The sequence below is a fragment of the Muscardinus avellanarius genome (genome assembly GCF_963383645.1).
Source record: "Muscardinus avellanarius genome assembly, chromosome: 10".
Classification (NCBI taxonomy): Eukaryota; Metazoa; Chordata; class Mammalia; order Rodentia; family Gliridae; genus Muscardinus; species Muscardinus avellanarius.
This window is the reverse complement of record NC_137796.1, coordinates 94,026,789-94,048,093: the sequence shown is the minus strand read 5'-3', so window position 1 is coordinate 94,048,093 and position 21,305 is coordinate 94,026,789. Positions and strand designations below refer to the sequence as shown.

General features: G+C 44.7%; 1 protein-coding gene across 2 annotated transcripts in view; it reads left to right on the top strand.

Moving 5' to 3' along the window:
* The window catches only part of PRKCB (protein kinase C beta), a gene marked incomplete at both ends in the record, with an annotated part of 354,426 nt that overhangs the window by 296,100 nt on the left and 37,021 nt on the right, over window positions 1-21,305 (top strand). For both annotated transcript variants that reach the window (XM_080702806.1, XM_080702805.1), the window contains 5 exons: window positions 8,257-8,348; window positions 11,003-11,065; window positions 15,770-15,908; window positions 20,795-20,875; window positions 21,157-21,264. In XM_080702806.1, coding sequence (XP_080558932.1) covers window positions 8,257-8,348; window positions 11,003-11,065; window positions 15,770-15,908; window positions 20,795-20,875; window positions 21,157-21,264 — 483 coding nt within the window. The remainder of the gene's footprint in view (window positions 1-8,256; window positions 8,349-11,002; window positions 11,066-15,769; window positions 15,909-20,794; window positions 20,876-21,156; window positions 21,265-21,305) is intronic.

The window sequence follows — 21,305 nt, the reverse complement described above, 5'->3', positions numbered from 1 at the left end:
AAGTTTTGTGGAAGTCCAAGGAAAAAGAGAGGTCATTGCAGCCCTTGAGACCCCTGATCTCTATGTGGAAGGATGAGGCTTGGAAAGCTAGAACAGAAAGAGGAATATCAATTACTTGATTCTGACAATGATTCCAAGGCTATAAAATACAGGGGAAAGGCAAGTTCTCTGTGGATGCATGTCTTCGACCGCACGTTTACTTCTGGTAAATCCTCTGAGTTTGCATGAACTCCACACACGTCATCTGATAGATCATCACACGCCATAGGAAGGAGAAGCTATTATCATCCTCCCTACTTTAGGAAGGCAAAAAGCTTCCGTAACCAACCCAGGGTCTCAGAACAGGTGTCCAGCATCACTGGTACATGAACCCAGGACTAGCTGATGCTAAAGCCTGGGCTCTTAGCTACAGCATTAGCACAGCTTCTCTGAAGAGAAACAGGTGGCTCTGAACAAGAAAGGGGCAACTTATAGATGGGAAGAATTTAATGGCCAGTTCAGAAAATCACTGAAGATAATAAACAAATTCTGACCTCACCTTACCTTTGTGACTGGTGCATAGAGATGCCCACAAAACTGGTTTTCTTTGCCTATGGTTCATATTAAAAGTGGCAGATGTCCCTTTGCTAGCACACAGGTGCCGTGTTATATCCCACTTTCTGCTGTCTTTGGGAAGATTGTTTCTTTGGATTTCTTTGCCCCAGCTGGGGGCCCTCAGATGACTTCTGCACATACCATTCGATATTTTCTTTATGTTATTCATACTGGGAATTGAACCCAGGAGCATTCTACCTCTGCGCTATAACACCAGCCCTTTTTATGTTTTATTTTGAAACAGGGTCTTGCTGAATTGCTGAGGGTCTTGCTAAATTGTTGAGGCTGGCCTCGAACCTGCGATCCTCCACCCAAGCATTAGTATTACAGGTGTGTGCCACTGTACCTGACCCAATCACCATTTTCAATCAGACTATTATACTCATGTTCCAAGCTTGGGAGATTCTCTCCAGCCATTCTGCACGGTGTGGTGAGAGACGCTGAATGCCATTACCTGACTGATTGTGAGGGAGATAGAAGGAAAGGGACTATACAACAGAGTCCCCTCAGGCGTAGAGGACTAGGGTGAGCCTGTAACGGAGAACCATGGAAACTGTAAAGATCTGGAAGAAGCGCTTTAAGGTTGAGCAGACTGGCTAGTTTTAAGAGAAAGATGGTGAGCTTGCCTTTCTGAGCTTTTAATTGGAGACGACAGTGGGACACCCACGTAGAAACGTCCCGGAGCCAGCTGGAGCTGACTGGAGCTTGGGAGAGGGGGGAGGATAGAAATATAAGTCAAGATTCATCAGCCCAGAGAGACAAGAGTTGAAGCTCTGAGCCGTGGCAAGTCTTCTTTAGAAAACCAAGAGAGAGGGGCAGAGCCAAGCCGGACCTCAAGGCAATACTCAGGAAATACTTTTAGATTTTTATGTGGCAGAGTCCAGTAAATCAGCCCTAATCACAAACCACGGGGTGTGACGATAAGAGAGATATTTGAGGCCCCGAGATCATTTTATAGGAACAAAGCCAAATTCCGGGAAGGAATGGCGGGAGATAATTATGTAAGAATTGGAGGCGTGGAGGGAGGAGCAGTTGGTTCCCTGGGGCCCCATAATTCACTCCTTGTGTCTCTTCTACAATTTCTTCTATCACATTCTATTTTAGATTATAGCTTCAATTAGTTACATGTTTGTTTTAATCAAGATTCTAAATTTCCCCAAGGCAAGGCCTGGTACTTTATTCGTCAGTTTGCCCTTTCACACCTGATATGACTTGCAGAAATAAATACTCAACAAAAGTTCCAAAACACATCGCCCCTTAAGTTTGGCTCTAGACCACCTCTGGCGGGATTTGCCAAACTCTTCCGCCGTTCCTTACCTGAAAGTAGGAGCTGACGTTGGTGTTCCATGGACAAATGATGTTTATTTTAAAAAGAAAAGTCATTTCAGGGATAGATGTACCAAAGCCAGCCCGGATATAGGATAGAGATGAAAGATTCCAGATATGAGTTCATTTTTTACAGAGACAGTGAAGTTCTGTTTATGACTTTGAGGCAAGGTCTTCAATTTTTTAAATAATTGCATTTAAGTTTTGAAAAAGTAGATTTCTAAAAAGGTGTTTTTAAGTAAGTAAATTTTAGTAAAGGAGGGCAGACAAACTTGGTAGAAATCTTAAAGCCAGTTAGGAGATGACTGAAGCTATCCCTTTTCTCTTTTATTTCTTATATTCAGAGGTAATATGGCTCTACCCAATTTTGATTTCTTCTCTTATGAAACTGCATGGGTTTTTATGCCCTCCCATTTTGGGGAGTACTGGGAATTGAACCCAGGGTATTTTACCTCCAGATTGAACCCTCAGCCCTTTTTATTTTTTATTTTGAAACAGGGTCTCACTAAGTTGCAGAGACTCTCACTAAGTTTCTAAGGCCGGCTTCAAACCTACAATTCTCCTGTCTCAGCCTCCCAAGTCCTGGACTTACAGGCATGTGCCACCATGCCTGGCTATTACTTTCCCTTTTCAGCAATAATCAGGGGCTTAACATGTTTAGTGATAATTCTCATAAAACATTAAAAAAAAACCAGCAATTGTAAAGGTAATAAACATATGCATCCACAGACTGCCTAAAATAGCCTCCTGTCCCATTTTGGGAAACACTGCCATTTGGAACTGTGTCTGGTCTTCCCCACTCGCCTGGGGAATCCTTAGCACTGGGCACCGTGGTGCATGCATAGTAGCCTCTCTGGCAGTGGACTGGTGCTAGACACAGAGTGGGCGCCATTGAGTGTTCAGAAATGAGAGGGAGATGCCAACCACAAGGTTTATTAGCCGAGGCGCTCGTGGGCCAAAGCCACCTGGGTACAGTTCAACGATGGTGGCTCTCAGGGTTTCTCCACATAAGCTAGTGATAGAAACAGTCCACAGAATGTTCCCCATGGTGGAGCTAGCCCCGATGTTGGGATTCCGACTAATGAGTTTGGGAGGTAAGTTGAGTTAATTCAAGCATAAATCGAGCCAGTGAAATCTCTCCCTCACTTTTTCTTTCTTTCTCTCTCTCTCTCTCTCTCTCTCTCTCTCTCTCTCTCTCTCTCTGGCCGATGCCATCTGCTAGTTTTAAAAATAATTTTTAAAAGCAAGTGTTTTGGTTCCCTTCAATGTGCAGCAAAGACAGATGCTATTTTTAGGGTTGTTTTCTATCAAAACCCCCAAAGAACCAGGGGCTGGATGGCGGTGCTGGCTTATGTCTCCATTCTGCCACCAACTTGTATGTGACCTTTTTACAAAATCTCATGTGCCTGGGACTCTGAGAACAGAAGCAACTACTCCACTTCCTCCTCTCCCTCTCCTTAGGGATGTCAAGAGGGTGATGTAGCATACTGGCTGAGAAAGGAAAATCATTTAAAAAGAATTTTTTTTTTTTTTTTGGTTAACATGTGCTCACTCCTGGTAACCTGCTAACTCTGTCTTGATGACTGGATAATTTCTTTTTTTAATTTTTTTTTAATTTTTGCCCTTAATTCTGTTTATGTTGTAAATTATATTTATTGATCTGTTTATGTTAAACTATCTTTACATCTCTGAAATGAAAACATCTTGATAATGATGCACAATCTTTTTAATGTATTATTGAATATAATTTCCTAACAATTTTTTGTTTTTGTGGTATTGGGGATGGAACCCAGGGGCATTCTACCTCCAAGCTACTTCTTCAGCCCTACTTTTTATCCTTTATTTGGATGATTTCGACATCCCTTCTCTCCCCTTCTGGACTAAAAGCTCCGTGAGAGGAGCACACCGCCACACAGCCCTCCATGCCCAGCCTAGCTCAGCACCTCACAGGCCAGACGAGCTCACTGCCGGCAGCAGAATAAGAGGCTGTGGATGCAGACTCTGGAGCCAGACCCCGGGCCACATCCTGGCAGCGGAGCTGGCCAGCTGAACCACCACAGGCAAATACCCTTCCTGAGCTCCAACTTACACCTGTTAAACTCAGGGAGCTTGATAATAATACTTGTCATGCTGGGTTGTTCAGAGAGATCAGTGAGACAAAATACATAAAGCACTCAGCCATGTATCAGGTGCCCCAAAGATAGCAGCTCTTTTTGCATTATTGTGGTTATTATAATGATTAGGCACTCAATAATATGACAAATGTACATACACCTGTTATGTATATATAAGGTAAAGTTCTATGCACTGTAAGGAAGACACACACACACACACACACACACACACATATGTGTGTGTGTGTGTATATATATATATATATATTATTTTGTGGTACTGGGGATTAAACTCAGAGGCATTCTACCTCTGAGCTACACCTCCATCCATATTTTGTTTTTTTAAATTTTGAAACAGGGTCTTGCTAAGTTGCTGAGGGCCTCCCTAAGCTGCTGAGATTGACCTCACACCTGTGATCCCCCCATCTCAGCCTCTTAAATACTGGGATTACAGTGGGGCGTGGTGGCACACGCTTGTAATCCCTGTGCTTGGGAGGCGTAGACAGGAGGATTGCGCAGGTTCGAAGCCAGCCGCGCTGGCTTAAGAGACCCTGTTTCCAAATTTTAAAAAATATATAAAATAGGTCTGGGAGTGTAGCCCGGAGGTAGAAGAGGTAGAAGGGTTTCCAGGAACCCCGGTACCACCAAAAAAAAAAAAAAATTACTGGGATTACAGGTGTGCACTACCACCAGCTAGGAAGATATTTTTAAAGGGTGGATTGAACATCTGTTATATGGCCAACATCATGATAGACACGTCTCGTGTGTCATCTTGTTTATTACACCATGGGACAAGGTGAAGAAGAGACAGACAGAAATTAGCAAGCTTAAGTTCTCAGTGTTGCAGTTACTTGAAATTTTCTTTGGATTTCAGAGGTGAGACTTTTCCCCCACACCTCACTTCTCCACCACTTGTCTTCCTGGCTTTATAATCCCTCTGCAATTTTCATAGCAAACCACCTTTACCTCGCAACCCAACCACGCCCACATATAAATGTAACCCAAACACATACATGTCTCACAAAATGGTGCTCAGTGGACTCTGGATAATGTCTATTTTATTCCCGTTCTTTCCTTTGCTTTTTTAAAGTCGACAGTGACTCGCCCATCTGATTTAATGATCAGTTAAAGTGAGATACAGCTTGAGTTTGTAAGCACTGGTCTGGCTTAAATAACGAGGCAATGTCAACGGGACGTCTCTCCTTCCTTGCGTTTATAGATGGCGGCACACTGCAGGTTTTATTCAAGCTCCTCACTCTGTTAGAGATGGTTGGTTTTATTATTCTTGTAAGTGAAGACCTCGAGGCTCAGGGATATAAAGGGATCTTCCCAAACCCACCCAGCTAGAAACTGTGAAGCAGGGCCTCTACTTCCAACATTCTGAACACATGACCAGATGCTCTGGTGGCTTGTGGACTCCTATTCAATTTCTGTTAATGTTGATGACTTACTTTGGGCAGGTGTGGTCCTGGGTTCTTGGATTGTAATGGTCTCTTAAATGCTGGGATAAATGGTCTCTTAAATACTGGGATAAATGGTCTCTTAAATACTAGTGGTAAAAAAAAAAAATTGTGTGTGGTTCTGGGGATTGAACCCAGGGGCATTCTACCTCCAAGCTATACCTCTACCTCTATTTATTTATTTATTTATTTATTTATTTATTTATTTTGTTGTTTTTGAAGTAGGGTCTTGCTAGGTTGCTAAGGGTCTAAGTTGCTGAGGCTATTCTTGAACCTGCAATCCTCCTGTCTCAGCCTTCCAAATACTGGGATTATAGGGATATACCACCATACCTAGTATGGTAAAAAAAAAAAAAATTTTTTTGGCAGGGTCCCTGGCTTTGTGGAATTTTCAGTCTTATCTGGCATTAAACAATTTCTTGCAGAGCAAACCAAAGTCTTGTATTAGCCCCTGAAGTCCTATATGATCTGAGTCTCATATTGCCTCTCCTGTCTCTGGTCTCCTCTCTTCTCTGGTCACGCTGGTTTCTCGTGGATTCAAAAGCATATCAGGTGTGCTCTAGCCTCAGGGCCTTTGCATAGGCTGCTTCCCCTCCCCTGAGAAGCTCTGGCTCCAGATTTCTGCATAGCTGCCTCTTATCTGCTTTGCCAAGGTTTTGCTGAAGCATATTTTTCTCAATAAGGTTCATCTTGAAAGCTGAAAGTCTTTCCTCCCATCCATCCCATCTGGCTGACACTCCCAGTCATTTTCTTTGTTCATATACTTGTTACCTCTTAACACTCTGAAGGATGTATTTATTATATGTCATGTTAACTTTACCTATGTTACTCTACTAGAATAGAGGAGAGAAGCGAATTTTCATTGCATTTGTTCACTGCTCCATCCCCAGTACCTATCACCCGGCACCTAGCAGGGCTCCATACAACTATATTTATTTAGTTAATAGGCAAATGCATGATGAAATAATCCAGTTAAATATATAATTATAAATTATGATAGGATCACAGGGGGAAAAAAACCCACAGAGGTTCCTGAGAGACTATAACAAGAAGACCTAATTTAGATTGGGTGGGTTCAGGGAAGTGATTTTTTTAGGTTGAGAACATGAGGGGGACTTCAGCTCCCTGCAAATAGTCTGTGCGGACCCTGCCACTGCAAGCCGAAAGAAAGCAGAATAGAGGAGTGATTTAATCTAAGTAAAAGTCTCAAGAAGAGGCGAAGTCGTGCATCCATTCAGCAAGCACTCTGAGATGGCAGGAGAGAAGGCAGCTCGCGGGCAGGTGCTGCCCAAGGACCGGAACACATCTGACTCATTTCATCTCCACCACGCTGTGGCTCTATTATTACCTCCGTTCTCCAGATGAGGAAGTCCCAGATAACAGAGGACTTCTTCAGATACACCAAGCTCTCGGGAGGCAGAGCTAGGTTTCCAGATAAAATCTCCCTGGCACTAAAGTCTGTGCTCTTTCCTTCTCTGGGCACTTATCCTGTGCTCATCTGGGACCAGGAACGGGCTCACACACCTGAGGAGGACCTGGCCCCTGACTTGAAGAGCTCATGCTATCCCTTGAAAGGCACGATAAGAAAATCCCGGAATAGGATGCATATTTCCTTTTCTGGCCCCAATTCTTTTACTTCTGAATGTGTCTTTCTAGGCTACTATTCTTCAAACTTTGATAAATCATGTTGAGTGTGTGTGTGTGTGTGTGTGTGTATGCGTGTGCACGCGTGTTTGTGTGTGTGTGTTATTGGGGACTGAACGCAGGAGCATTCTGCCTCCGAGCTACACCCCCAGCCTTATTTATTTTTTATTTTGAAACAGGGTCTCAGTTGCAGAGGGCTTCACTAAGTAGCTGGGGCTGGCTGTGAACCTGTGATCCTCCTTTCTCAGTCTCCAAGTACTGGGATTTCAAGCGTGTGCCACCACGCCCGGCTTTATTTTGGTTTGGGTAGCCACTGTGTGCGTTATCTGTTGCTGAGTACCTCAAATTCAGCAGCTTAAGACAACAGCAGCTGTTTATAGCCTCAGTTTTTGTGGCTCAGCCATTTGGGGTTAACTCATCCCCTAAGGATCCGGACTTTGGGTCTCACAGGAGGTTGCAGTTGGCAGCCATGCTGCTGGCCTCTGAAGACTTCATGGGACCAGAAGGACCTGTGGCCCAGGCAGTTCACTCTGGTGACTGGGGAGCTGGTGCTGGCTGTTGCCCAGAGGCCTCCATTCTTTTTCTATAGTCAGCTTGAGTGTCCTCATAATATGGTGGCCAGCTTCTCCAGAGTGAGCGATCCAGGAGAGTGGAGTGGAAGCCTCAAAGTCTTTTATGATCTAGTCCCAGATGTCACGCATCCTATTGGTTACACAGAGTGATTCTAGTCACTGTGGGAGGGGACCACCTATGGCTATGACTGCTGGGAGGTGAAATGCCTTTGGAGGGACCACATGGAGGCTGGCTCCCACAGCTACCTACCACCTATAAAAATACTTTCTTAATATTTTCAATTAACCTTATTCTAAAGCATTTCAGCTAAGTCACAGATGCATGCACTAATTGTATTTTCCAGATGAATTTAAACATTTGTTATTAATTTTTAAAACGATTGGTGTTGCAATTCTGCCAGTTTGCACACTTCCAGCGGCACAGATTTTACACTGGATGGAACACTGGGCCTGACACACAGGGATCTGCAGAGCCTGGTGGTTTTGAACATAAATCCCAGCTGCATCTGCAGGGTGCTGATTTTGCCGTTTGATGTCTCCCCCCAGGACCGCCTCTACTTTGTGATGGAGTATGTGAACGGAGGTGACCTCATGTACCACATCCAACAAGTTGGCCGGTTTAAGGAGCCTCACGCCGTGTAAGGGGAAACCTGTGCTGTGCTTTTTCCTGGGGATAAGTAGCAAGGGGTAGGGATATTAATTCCTTTGGGGTTTTAGACAAGGAGGGATTTTTAAACACCTTGGGCTTCTTCTCTGTGAGAAAATATTTGGCCAAGGGAGAAAGGTGTTCTGCTGGATGAGAGAGACCTCGGTTTCTCCCCTGGCACCAGCCAATAACATGGCGCTCTAGATCCACGATTTACTCCTTCCTTCCTTTCTCCTTTCCTCCTTCTCTTCTTCTCTTTCTTCTTCTTTTCTCTCTTTCTACCAGAGGTTGAACCCAAGGGCATTCTATCTCTGAGCTACACTCCAGGTCTATTTTACTTTTCCATTTCAAAACAGGATCTCACTAAGTTGCTGAGGCTAAAACTGCAATCCTCCTGGTCTCCTCCTCCCAAGTGCTGGGATTGCAGGGGTGTTCTACCACACCCAGCTTATTTATTTTTTTATCTCTAATTCTTGCCCCTGATTCCTGAGGAAGGCCTTCCAGCTTCCTTAGGGAATGTCACTGTAGGTTTTATTTGTTCATTTGCTACTATTTATTGGGAGGTCACTCTGCGTGGGGCCCTGAGTGTTTAACAAACATGGTCTCATGGAATCCTGAGCACATCGCTGAGAAGTGGGTATTATCGTCTCTGCTTTGCAAACAAGGACACCGAGACCTAGAGGGCTGGGGAAACTTGCTGAAAACCCTACAGCCAGCATGAGGATGATCCAGCATTCTGACCCACATGTGTTCGCTCAAGTTCTCTCTCCTGTATTACTCCCAGGAAGGGGAAGGACCTAGTGGATAGTGGGAATGCCCTGTGGCCCCTCGGAAGGGGAGACTAATTCCGGAGTTTGGGGAAATTTGTCCCCCAACTCCCTGCAAAGCTCATTTGTTTCCTGCCATCTAGGAGCCAGCCAGAATCTCTTCTTTTTAGAACAAAAAGTCCCCTTGTGTTACTTCTCTGCTTTATATGTGAAGCGTAAAATAAGCCAGACACAGAAACCCAAATAGTGCATGCTCTCTTATGTGGAAACTAAAATAGTAAATAAATATGTTAATTAGTTAATTAATTAATTAAAAAGTTGGCCTAAAAGCAGACGAAGGATTACTATGAACTGGAAAGGGTAGGGATAATAAATCCCATTAATTTGTATAATAAACAATAAATTATAAAAGAACTTGTGGTTGGCTGGGCGTGGTGGCGCATGCTTGTAATCCCCGCGCTTGGGAGGCTGAGGCAGGAGGATCACGCAGTTTCGAAGCCAGCCGCGCTGGCTTAAGAGACCCTGTTTCCAAATAAAAAATATAAAAATAGGTCTGGGAGTATAGCCCGGAGGTAGAAGGGTTTCCAGGAACCCCAGTACCACCAAAAAAAAAAAAAAAAAAAAAGAAGAAATTGTGGTTGAACAGAAACAGGGAAAATCATAGGAATTAACAGCAATATCCTCTCCTGGGGGGGGGGGGGGGTTGGTGAGCTCTTACTGCCCCTCCTGGAATCCCCCAAGGCTGGGCCAGGGCCCCACCCTGTCATCCAGAGTCTTGCTGGCTCGGGGTTCCTTCAGCCTGACTCTCACTGCCTCCCACCTGCTGAGACTGTGCATACTATGTTCTTTTGAGTTCACATCATTGTTGTTCTTCCAAAGAAGCCATTTGCATCCTTTGGCACAATTCTCTCTCTCTCTTTCTTTCTTTCTTTCTTTCTTTTTTTCAGAACTGAGGAAGGAACCCAGGGGCATCCTACTTTCTAGCTACACTTCCCAGCCCTACTTTCTATTCTTTTATTTGAAACCGGGTCTCACTGAGTTGCAGAGGGCCTCACTATGTAGTAGCTGAGGCTGTCCGTGAACCGCGATCCTCCCGTCTCAGCCTCCGAATGCTGGGATGACAAGCGTGCGCCACCACGCCCGGCTCCTGGGCGCAATTCTAATGGACTCTAGGGAAGCGTCTAATTGAGCACAGGTCTAATTCCGTGATCCCATGACACCTACTGTCAGGACTTAACATGGTTTCTCTAAGCCCCATCCAACCCCTATGCAATAGCTGGGCTTCCGAGTTCTCACCAAACCCTTTCCTTCTGGTGGGCCTTCACCGAGAGGTTAGACTTCAGGCGCAAGCTCGTCCTGCTTCTGGCTGTGCGGTTCATTTGCCACGGACCTGACCAAGCGCATCTTGGAGTTCCTCTCTCTAAGCCTCAGTTTCTTCATTTGGGGAACAGGGAGGTCCTAGTAGGGCCTACATCATAGGACCCTAATTAGGATTAAATAAGAAAATGCTTCAAATCATGCTAGGTACGTGGTAAACCTTTCACGGATGTTAGCTGTTATTAAAATATTTTAGCTTGCAAGAATCTGAAATTAGCATTCCTCATCCGGCCCATCCCATCGTGTGATGCCCGCCCCACTATGTGAATGCTGAACTGTGCCTACCCCCAATGTCCTCAAGGCAGCCTCAAGGCACTCCACACCGCCCGTCCACCCACCCAGTACTTTTGGCATCTTATGAGCTGTGTGGCTGACCATCCATGGTGAGACTTTAATGCGCTCCTCCTAGTTCATTATTGCGTTGAATGCTGAAAGTTGCCTGGCATATGAAGTCCTAGAATTTCTCCATCGTTTCTTCTTCTTCTTTTTTTTTTAATTTCAGATTTTACGCTGCAGAAATTGCCATCGGTCTGTTCTTCCTGCAAAGCAAGGGCATCATTTACCGGTAAGTGAACACTGCTGTCCTACCCGTCTATCTCCTCGTCTCCTCCCTCCCCTTCCTCTTTCTTCAACTGCTTTTAAAATTAGAATCCACGGTGGGGGAGGAATCCTCCAGTACTAACTTGGGCATGTGTTCTGCCAGGCAGCATCGCCCACTGCCCTGGCAAAGTTTGGGCAGCCTCTATATGGTGATAGAAAAATCTTGATGGATTTTCACCCATGAACATGCGACCACATGGTCCTAGAATATGGGACTCATCAAGGGGGCCCTAGAACTTCTTTCTCTTCTCTATGGACCCTACACTGGGGGAACAAGTCGAGAATCTTGCCTGACAGAATGTGGTGGATCATATTATTATAAGACAGTATTTTTTTCGTTGTTGTTATTGTGGTGGTAGTTGCATGTAGCTACGATTTGGAAATAGATCTCTGAGTAGCATGCCCTGAAAGACAGGATGAAGTTCAGAACTTGGCATTTGCCGGTTTTGGAGGAGCGAGTGTCTGATCATAGCTGTATGACTCATACCATTTTATATTTCATGCAAGGCAGACTATGGGGCCCGAGGCTGCCGTTTGTCAGTGAGTCTGGGGCGTACAATTCTCCTTCACTCCCTGGATGCAAATGGCAGCGTGGGCTTGGGATGACGTGTTATGCAAGAGGGGCCGGCAGGGGCGTGGGTCTTCCAGAAGGCACAGGCATGGGTGAAGGTCTGTTTAGAAGATCGCAAAGTCCATCCCATTCATCAGTTTGACAAATAGGCACCAGAAGCCTATTATGAGCTGCGTGCAATAGTGCAGGCCTGTAATCTCAGTACTTGGGAGGCTGAGACAGGAGGATCACGGGTTCAGGAGCAGCCTGAACAACTTAGCGAGGCTCTCAGCAGCAACCTAGTGAGATGCTACTTTAAAACCAAAAAATAACAAAGAAAGAAAGAAAAAAAAAAGGCTGAAAGTGTAGCATGGCAGTGAATCAGTGAATGCCCAGAGTTCACTCCCCAGTTCCAAAAAAACCCAAGAAGACTATGATGTGCTAGGCACTACTCTAAGTAGAGGGAGAAGAAAAAAGACTAATTCTTGCCTTCAGGGGGTTTATACCTCAGTGGTAGAAGACAGATAAGGAAATCGGAAAATTATAGCTTTGTCAAGTAGTGGCCCCTGCCATTAAGAAAAATCACTGAGGGGAGAGGGCGGCCTTTTGCTGGGTGCTGGAGCAGCTAGAAGGAATGACGAGTAGATTCTGGAGCTAGAGATGACCCAGGAGTCCTGGGCCTCCTGCAGCTGCCACTGAGAGACATGGGGCCAGAGGGCGTGAAGAGATTCGCCCTGGCGGTTTGGAAGCAGCCGGTGGAGGGAAGGCTGTGGTGCCCGTGGGTGGCGGTATGGAAGCCTGCTGTCCTGAGGTTGGTATTGGCTCCGAGAAGTGGCGCCGTGGAGCATAGCGGGGAGGGTGACAACAGCCTGAGCACAGAGTCCCCACCACCCCTTTTTCCTCCTGATGATGGAGGGATGCAGGCAAAGAATTTAAGTGCTAAGTATTATGTACATTATGCTAATACTTGCCCTCAGTAGACAGGTGTCACTGTATGAGCAAGATATGAGACAAGCATGTGAATTCTCTGGTTTCTTCCCCCACCCCGTTTCTCTCACGGAGACCATTTTGCACTGAATGTAATCCTGGTCTCCAAAGGTGTACGTTACCTTCCATATGTCATGACTCCAAAATCCAAGCCTATGACTTAAGGTGCTGCTTAACTAGGAAGACAGGGATCGTGTGTCATTTTCCACTCTACACGATTTCCACCTTTTGTGTCCACATTAGGTCCCCGTTCCTCTGCAGGAAGTGCCTCCAAAGAACAGGACCATCCGGGTTCCTGTCAGTGTTAACTATGAAACTACAAGTGCATTAAAAGAAACCCAGCCCCAGTGTGGGGACCTGCAGAAGATATAATTAGAATTCTTGTCAACTGAGTTGGGATTCAGGGCTAGTTTCTAGTCTAGCAAGAAACTGGATTAGGATCTGGGATCCATGGATCCAGGCCACTGGGCCAGCCAGGTCGTAAAACCCAAAGATAAGCCTGTCAAGTGCCAAGACCATAGCTATACCAAAGCTCTTTTGTCTCCTAACCTTTCTACACATTCCCCCGTTCATCTTCCATTTTAATATAGTTTATCTTCTTCACCTTCATTCCTCTTCCTCCTCCTTTCCCTTCTCTTCTTCTTCCACCTTTGATACTGGGGAATGAACCCAGGGGCATTTTACCTTTGAGCTACCCCCATACCCCCCAGTTCTTTTTATTTGAAACAGGATCTTGCTAAGTTGCTGAGGCTGGCCGCAAACCTTCAATCCTCCTGTCTCAGCGTCCCACATATTGGAATTACAAGTATGTGCTGCCTTGCCTGGCTTAATATAGTTCTTAAAGGGAGATTGATCAATGTTTTAAGCCATTCAGCATTCAGACCCCTTCCTTCTGTGTAGAAGAACAGGGTCCGTTTCCTACTATGAAGATTTCAAGGGTCGGATGCTCACTCTCCTGGCTGCCTGTAGTCAGTGCGGACACAAGACCCAGGCTCAGTCCTGCTCACCCAACACCTTGACTCAGAAACTAGTGACCAAGGAGCTGAGGCCTCAGATTTGAGAGTACCTATCATAATCAAACACAGCTAGCTTCCAGAGGCAAGAGAAATGGTTTTGGCAGCCTCGTGCCGCGGCCAGCATTAGGGTTTCAGGGGACACAGGCCACGTCTGTGTCTAGTGGTGAAGTTGGTTGTGTCCAGGGTCTTCACTGGGCCAGCTCTACCTTGCAGTTAGGGTTTATTTCTGGCTATGCACCCTCCCAACAAGGTCACCCAGCCTCCTCGGAGAGCGTAGGAGCGCCTCAATATTCTTTTATAGATACCTTTACAGGTTAAAATCATCTGAGTTAGTTCATGTCCCTTCTCATCAAGAAACTTGATTGAGACAGAGTTCTCGAAATAGGTAATCAAATGAAAACTATAAAAAAAAAAAGTTACCTGACAAAAGATGTATGGTTTTATAATTTCATAGAGATTGCCTTCACGGCGGTAAAGTCATTTAAAGGCGTTACAAATCACTTCCTCCTTCATTTAGAGCTCTACTTAATTTCCTTCGTTTTAAAGGAAAGAAGATGAAGAATTATGCCTGACTCCCCTCCTCTGAGGAGCACGACTGACATGTTGGGGAGGGCGGGGGAGGGTGGCACGGACGTTCCTTCCTATCAAGCAGAGTGTCCGATTTATTGATCACTGTCTCTGGGATGCGTGTTGCTTCAGCCCTCGGTGCATTTCTGAAAAAGGAAACAATCGCTCCAGCCCCCTTTCAAAACTGAAATGAAGATTTGTTATAAGGAAGAAAGGGGTGGGGGGAATACAGTACAAGCATGGTGGTGTGTGCCCATAATCCCAGTACTTGGGAGGCTGGGACAGGAGGATCACAGGTTCAAGGACAGTCTCAGCAACTGAGTGAGACTCTCAACAATCTAGCAAGACCTTTTTTTTTTTTTAAGCTAAATGAAATAGAAAAGGATTGAGGGATGTATCTCACAGGTAGAATTCCCTTGGGTTCAATCAGTAGTAATTTCCTATAGGTACCTTCAAACATATCTATAGGAAAGTTCCTATACTTTTTAATGGTCACAGATAGCGTCACATGCCACTCCTGAACCAGTCACTGTGGCCAGCAGAATGGAATATTCGCCAACCAGAACAGGCCCACGTGTCCCTTCTAGGAGCTGAGGTCAGTACCAGCCATGTTACAGGACCTGAGACTCAGGAAAGGGCAGTCGTTCAAAGAAATGGGAGGGTAGTCTCCTTGCAAGATGTTAGAGTGGGCAGAAACCACAGGTACACACAGCCCGATGGAGACAATGTAGGGGAGACGCTGCATTGGGGAGCAGGTTCTCTTACCTCAGGAAACTCTGTCTTCTACTCATCCCTACTCACTGGAGTGATCACGCAACACCAAGCGTTGCCTTTGCAGCAGGTGTTTAGGAGGAAAGAGGGTTGATTGGAGTGATCTTCCATGCTAAAGGCATGCAGGGGATCCCCAGGGGATCCAGCGCTCCTCGTCAATGCGGACATAAATAACCGAGTGAGAGAGTCGCGCATTTTCTGTAGGTTGAAGTGCAAATGTCACTGCTTAAGAGAGGCCCTTCCTGGCAGCCGCTTAAAATGACCCCTCCATTGCTGTCTCATTGTTCTTGTTTCCTTCCTGACACTTATCAGAATCTACAATAATCATGTTTACAGATTGGAGTACTCGCTAATTATCTGTTTCTTTACACTAGAGACATTTTTTATATGATAAGGGGCCTGCAAAAAATTGCAAAAATCAACTCTCAAGAGTTATCTTGGATAGAAGAAGGCCTCATGGGTGCTGTGCCCTTTATTTAACTTTCTGTGGCTCTCTCTCTCTTCTTAGAGCTGCTGTCTCATGGTGTCCTCATGAGGCACTTGCCACCGCTGGCTCTGTAGAAAAGCAAAGCAGAGAGGTTTACAAGATCTTTTTTTTTTTTTTTTTTTTTTTTTTTTTTAATCTCCCTACCAGATTGTAAGCTGCAGAGGACAAGGACTGGTTTAAAGTCAGCTCTGTGCCCCCGATGACACCTAGCATGGTGTTCTGTGTATAGCGAGTAGCTATTGGTTGACTTGAGATACAGAGCGTTTAACTGAATTCGTGTGTCTGCTGCAGTGACCTAAAACTGGACAACGTGATGCTGGACTCTGAGGGGCACATCAAGATCGCCGACTTTGGAATGTGTAAGGAAAACATCTGGGACGGGGTGACAACCAAGACATTCTGTGGCACTCCGGACTACATTGCCCCTGAGGTGAGAGCTAATGGAGCCCCACCACCACCATACACTAAGAGCTTGTGATGAGTTCCCCTCCTGCCCCCAGATGGACAGGAGGGAAGGGCCGGGAAGGGTCAAGGATGGTTCCTGTCAAGCCGACCTCAGACTGCTCCTTGTCTTATACTCTAAACCAGCCCTTGGAGATCACACATGCAAATGAACTCAGCACACGCTCAGAAGCTCAGGCCCAAAATACATCAAGGTTTGGGAGAAAATTCAAATAAAACTCAAAAGAGCCATCAACACACAGTAAAACTTTGTCAAGCTGCTGTGGCTCATGGCCATATGACTCCTCCTTATTAAGACACTGAAATGTTGTCGAGAGAGAGAACAGATTCCCCAGGCTGACACATGACCCAGGGACTGTGTACTGTGCATGTGGTAGTTGTCACGGACCCCGGGAGACTCCAGATTTTTCTTCCTGTGATAAAGATATAAATGCAGGGCTGAAGATTTCTTCGTGGTGCCTCCCTTCTCCTCCCAGGGGAAGTGGTCAGTGAGTGGCTCTTCCCAACATGACATGGCGTGATAATTTGTTCCAAGCAAACCCTTTCTCTTTTTCTCTGAATTGGTGCTCAGAAAGCAGCATGCTGCAATCTGTTGCTGGATTTTTTAGGAAAGGAGCTGACGATGCGGCGCGATCTTGGAAATAGATATTCTCGAATCCCTGCTTTTCCTGAGCGTCACTTGATAAATAACAGGGGTGATGAGAGTCCCCGTGGAACTGCATAAATTGGCATAAAACTTACTTAAACCTGCATACTTTTGTGCCCAAGCTCTTTTTTCCCTAGGAACCTAATTTACACATACACGCATACACACACATACACACACACACACACACACACACACACACACACACAAGAATATGTGTTCAAAGTCCTTCCTTCATCCTAGCATTATTTGTTAATAATGCAAACTAAGAGACAATCGCAGTGGCTACCAATAAAAGAGGGATCAGCCCAAATATGCTACATACATATTAGGAAATCCTGTGTGTAGCCCTTAGAAAGATCAGAGACCATCAGTAATTGCTAACGTACAACATCCTTCAATAGGGGTAAGGGTGATAGGCCGTGATTTATATAAAAAGCTACTAGGCATCAATTCAAGAGTGAAATGGATATGTAGGTACAGAAATATCTTAAGACACACCATTAAGAGAAGAGAAATCTAGGTATAGAATAGTAAATATAGTATGACATGATTTGTGGAAAATGATAGTAATACACAGAATACTGCTTTCTATGAGCATGTAAATATAAACATGGGGCACAGAAAATCTGGAAGATTAAATATTAATTTTATAACATCAGTGACCTCTCAGAATAAGCATATGGTCAAAGGAAATTTTAATCCATCTGTATACTGTTTATATTTTCCACAAGGTAAATATATTTGCATATTACTGAATAATAACAAAATCATCTTTAAAAAAAAAGATTAGTTCTTTATCAGGGCCTAGTAGAGTTCCCTCTATATAGTATCCTTTTGCTAATTGCCATTTTATTAATTAATTGGAATAGCAGACACAATTTATAACAATTACTGGACATGTCGTGAGTTTGATGATCTCTGGTTTCCAACCCTAGTTGCACTGCAGAGTGGTCGGAAGGAGCTCATTTTTATTGTAGGGTGTCCAGACATCACCCCAGAACCAGTGAATGAGAATCTCTAGAGTCAGGTGCAGATCTGTGGTTTTGAAGAGTTACAAGAAGTCAGAAGTTACTCTGATGTTGGAACCTCACCAGCCCCAGATAGAAGGGACGGACGGGGGTCGGGTTAGGCTTTGCTGTCAACTAACCGGAGCACTTCTGGCCATTCCTTCAACTCCCGGGGCTCTGTTTTCCTTTGTGGAAGGATTAACAAGTCGGGTTGTCAGAAGAATCAAATAAGACACCAAGTACCTTAAAAGTGTGAAAACACTTTCTACAAAGAAATGTTCTCAAGGAAAGCCTCCCGCACCTCCCAGCTACTTCTTCTGAGAGTGCATTTATTTATTTATTTGCTTATTTATTTATTCTTAATTACTGATAAAAATTACAGACACCTATCATATACAACATGTTTCACAATATAGACACTCATGGAAGGGTGAAATTGATTTAATTTATTGATAATTCTTATTGTTTAATAACTATGTAATTATTGATTAATTAACTTATTAGTTAATTGATACTGTACATACTGTGTGTGTATGTGTGTGTGCGCATGCATGCGTGTGTGTGTGTGTGTGTGTGTGTGTGTGTGTGTGTGTGTGTGTGTTGAGAACACTTAAAATCTACACTCAGAGAAAGTTTTTTTTTTTGCGGTCCTAGGGATTGAACCCAGGGACATTCTACCTCCAAGCTATACCCACAGCCCTATTTTTTTTCTTTCTTTCTTTCTTTCTTTCTTTCTTTCTTTCTTTCTTTCTTTCTTTCTTTCTTTCTTTCTTTCTTTCTTTCTTTCTTTCTTTCCTCCCTCCCTCCTCCCTTCTTTCTTTCCTCCCTCCCTCCCTCCCTCTCTTCTTTCTTTCTTTCCTTTCTTTCGATGGAACCCAGGGTCACTCTACCTTCGAGCTACACCCCCAGCCCTATTTTTTATTCTTTATTTTGAAACATGGTCTCACTAAGTTGTGGAGGGCCTCACTAAGTAGCTGAGGCTGGCCACGAACCTGCGATCCTCCTGTCTCAGACTCCCAAATGCTGGGATTACAAGCGCGCGCCACCACGCCCGGCTCTCAGAGCAAGTTTTCAAGAATACAATTCACCATTAATAACTCATTCCCTTTGTTTAACTGGAATTGTGTATCCTTTGACCAGTGTCTCTGCCTTTCTGATTTAGAGTCGAAGCTGAGGCAGGAGGTAGAGTGGGATAAACAGACATCCATGGGAGAGCCAAGTTTGCTCCAACACCTTTACTGACTAAACCAAGGCAAAACTGAGTTAAAGAACATTCTAGCAAACTCTAACACTGTGAAGGCATGACATGGGAGCGGCGTCTAGTACTCATCGTCCTCAGAAATCTACATGACATAGGTATTAGGACAGTCTAGATTTTTAGAAGAGGAAGTAGAGGTTAACAGAAGTTAAGTAACTTCCCCCGTGGCTGCACATCTGGCAAACAGCAGTCAGGATTCAAAGTTAGTAGACTGACCCACAGACCTCGGCCCCTGACCCAGCTCTGTCCCCTCTGCGCCGCTTGGCACAGTAATTCCTACACCCCTCGTGCTGAAAGAAGAACATGACGTAGCTGTTCTCGACGCCGTCAAGACTCTTGGCACTGTATATACCAATTGCTCCACGAGTAAATGGAATTTATCTGCAAGGAATTTATCTTTAAGCAATAACTAGACAGGTATCCAAATATCTAATTCCAAGAATATGCATCACAGCCTCAGAAAAAAAAAACATAAACAATTGGGAATTAATACGCTAGATTTTTGGAGCGTCTATCTATTCAGTAGAACGCTATGCAGAGGTTAAAAAAACCAATTATTGCAATGTACAAATATTAGCAAGGAAAACGTAAGTGAATGGCATACTTTATTAAAGGTCCACTTACTAGTGTTTACCCTTATGTAAAACACACATCCACGGAGTTTAATATATATTCATAGAAAAAGTCTGGAAGGAGACAGACCAAATATTAGTCATCATTTCTCTCTTGACATAAGATTCTGGGTGATTTCCATTTCATTCTTTTAGCTTATCTATATTTTCTAAATAAATAGTAACACATGTTATTACTTTTAAAATGTTTCTGCCTGGCCTAGTGGTTCATGCCTATAATCCCAGAATTTGGGAGGCTGAGATGGGAGGATTGCGGGTTTGAGACCAGCTTCAGCAATTTATCAAGACTCTTAGCAACCTAGCAAGACCCAGTTTCAGAACAAAAAAAATTAAAAAATAAAAAAAGGGCCAGGGGTATAGCTTGGAGGCAGAATGGCCCTGGGTTCAATACCCAATACCAATACATATGTATATTGAGTTGTGTTTTTTTTTTAAAAAAAAAACATATAAACTAATAAAAGTTAATTAAAAACCACAAGACAGCCAGATGGTGCACGCTTGTAATCCCAGTACTTGGGAGGCTGAGACAGAAGGATCTGGGTTCACAACCAGCCTCAGCTACTTAGTGAGACACTCTACAACTTGGTGAGACCCTGTTTCAAAATAAAGTATAAAGCCGGGCGTGATGGCGCACACTTGTAATCCCAGCATTCAGGAGGCTGAGACAGGAGACTGTGGTTCGAGGACAGCCTCAGCTACTTAGCAAGGCCCTTCACAACTCAGTGAGACCCTGTTTCAAAAATAAAAAAAAAGACTAAAGAATAGAGCTGGGGTGTAGATCAGAGGTACAGTGCTCCTGGGTTCCATCCCCAGTACCATAAAAGAAAGGAAGAATAAAAAATCAGGCTGGGGTATTGCTTATACAATGAAAAATAAAAATAGCTTTTCCTCTTTAAAATCCCATACACACTATTTGGAAGTACACACACACACACACACACACACACCACCACCACCACCACCACCACCACCACCACCACCACCACCATACTTGGTGATTAATAAAGCAACATGACAAGCACAGGTGTTTCTCCAGATGTAGGTGCCTCTAGGAGGAAATGTCTGCCATCCCCTGAGTAGCCAAGGTGAAGAAAGAACAGGGGCAGGCACTGGCCTTCCCTTCTGGCTTGCATCTGGGACTGTGACAACCACGACCATCTTTCACCATAAGCAGGTGTCATGCCCAGGAGAATGCTCCCCCATCACCTGCCCCTGTGAAGGTCTACTCTTAGGGCAAAAGAAGTGTGAATTCCGTCTCCAGCCACATGGACCGCAATCCTCCCTGATCGAAAGCCTTCTGTCTTCCAGATAATTGCTTACCAGCCCTATGGGAAGTCTGTGGATTGGTGGGCATTTGGAGTCCTGCTGTATGAAATGCTGGCTGGGCAGGTAATTGAATTTTAAGTGATCGGTAAGAAAAGTTTTTCTCCACTCCACTCCCAGCCACATACGTGGCTTTCTTAAAAGAAAGCGACAGCCTCGTAACAGCTCATCAATCTGAACCTCTGGGGCTTTCCCCACCTTGGGGTTATCCAAGTTTGCGGGATGTTGCTTCTCACCTTCCTGAAAGCCCTGGAGTGTGACCTCGGGGAGGAGGACCTGCTGGTCAGGAGAAGCTGGGGGTGGGTGCAGGCAGGACTCCTTCTCCCACCCCGCCCTCTGTCCCACAGGCACCGTTTGAAGGTGAGGATGAAGATGAGCTCTTCCAGTCCATCATGGAACACAACGTGGCTTACCCGAAGTCCATGTCCAAGGAAGCTGTGGCCATCTGCAAAGGGGTAAGTAAACCCCTCAAAGCTTGTGGCCAGGACTGCCACCT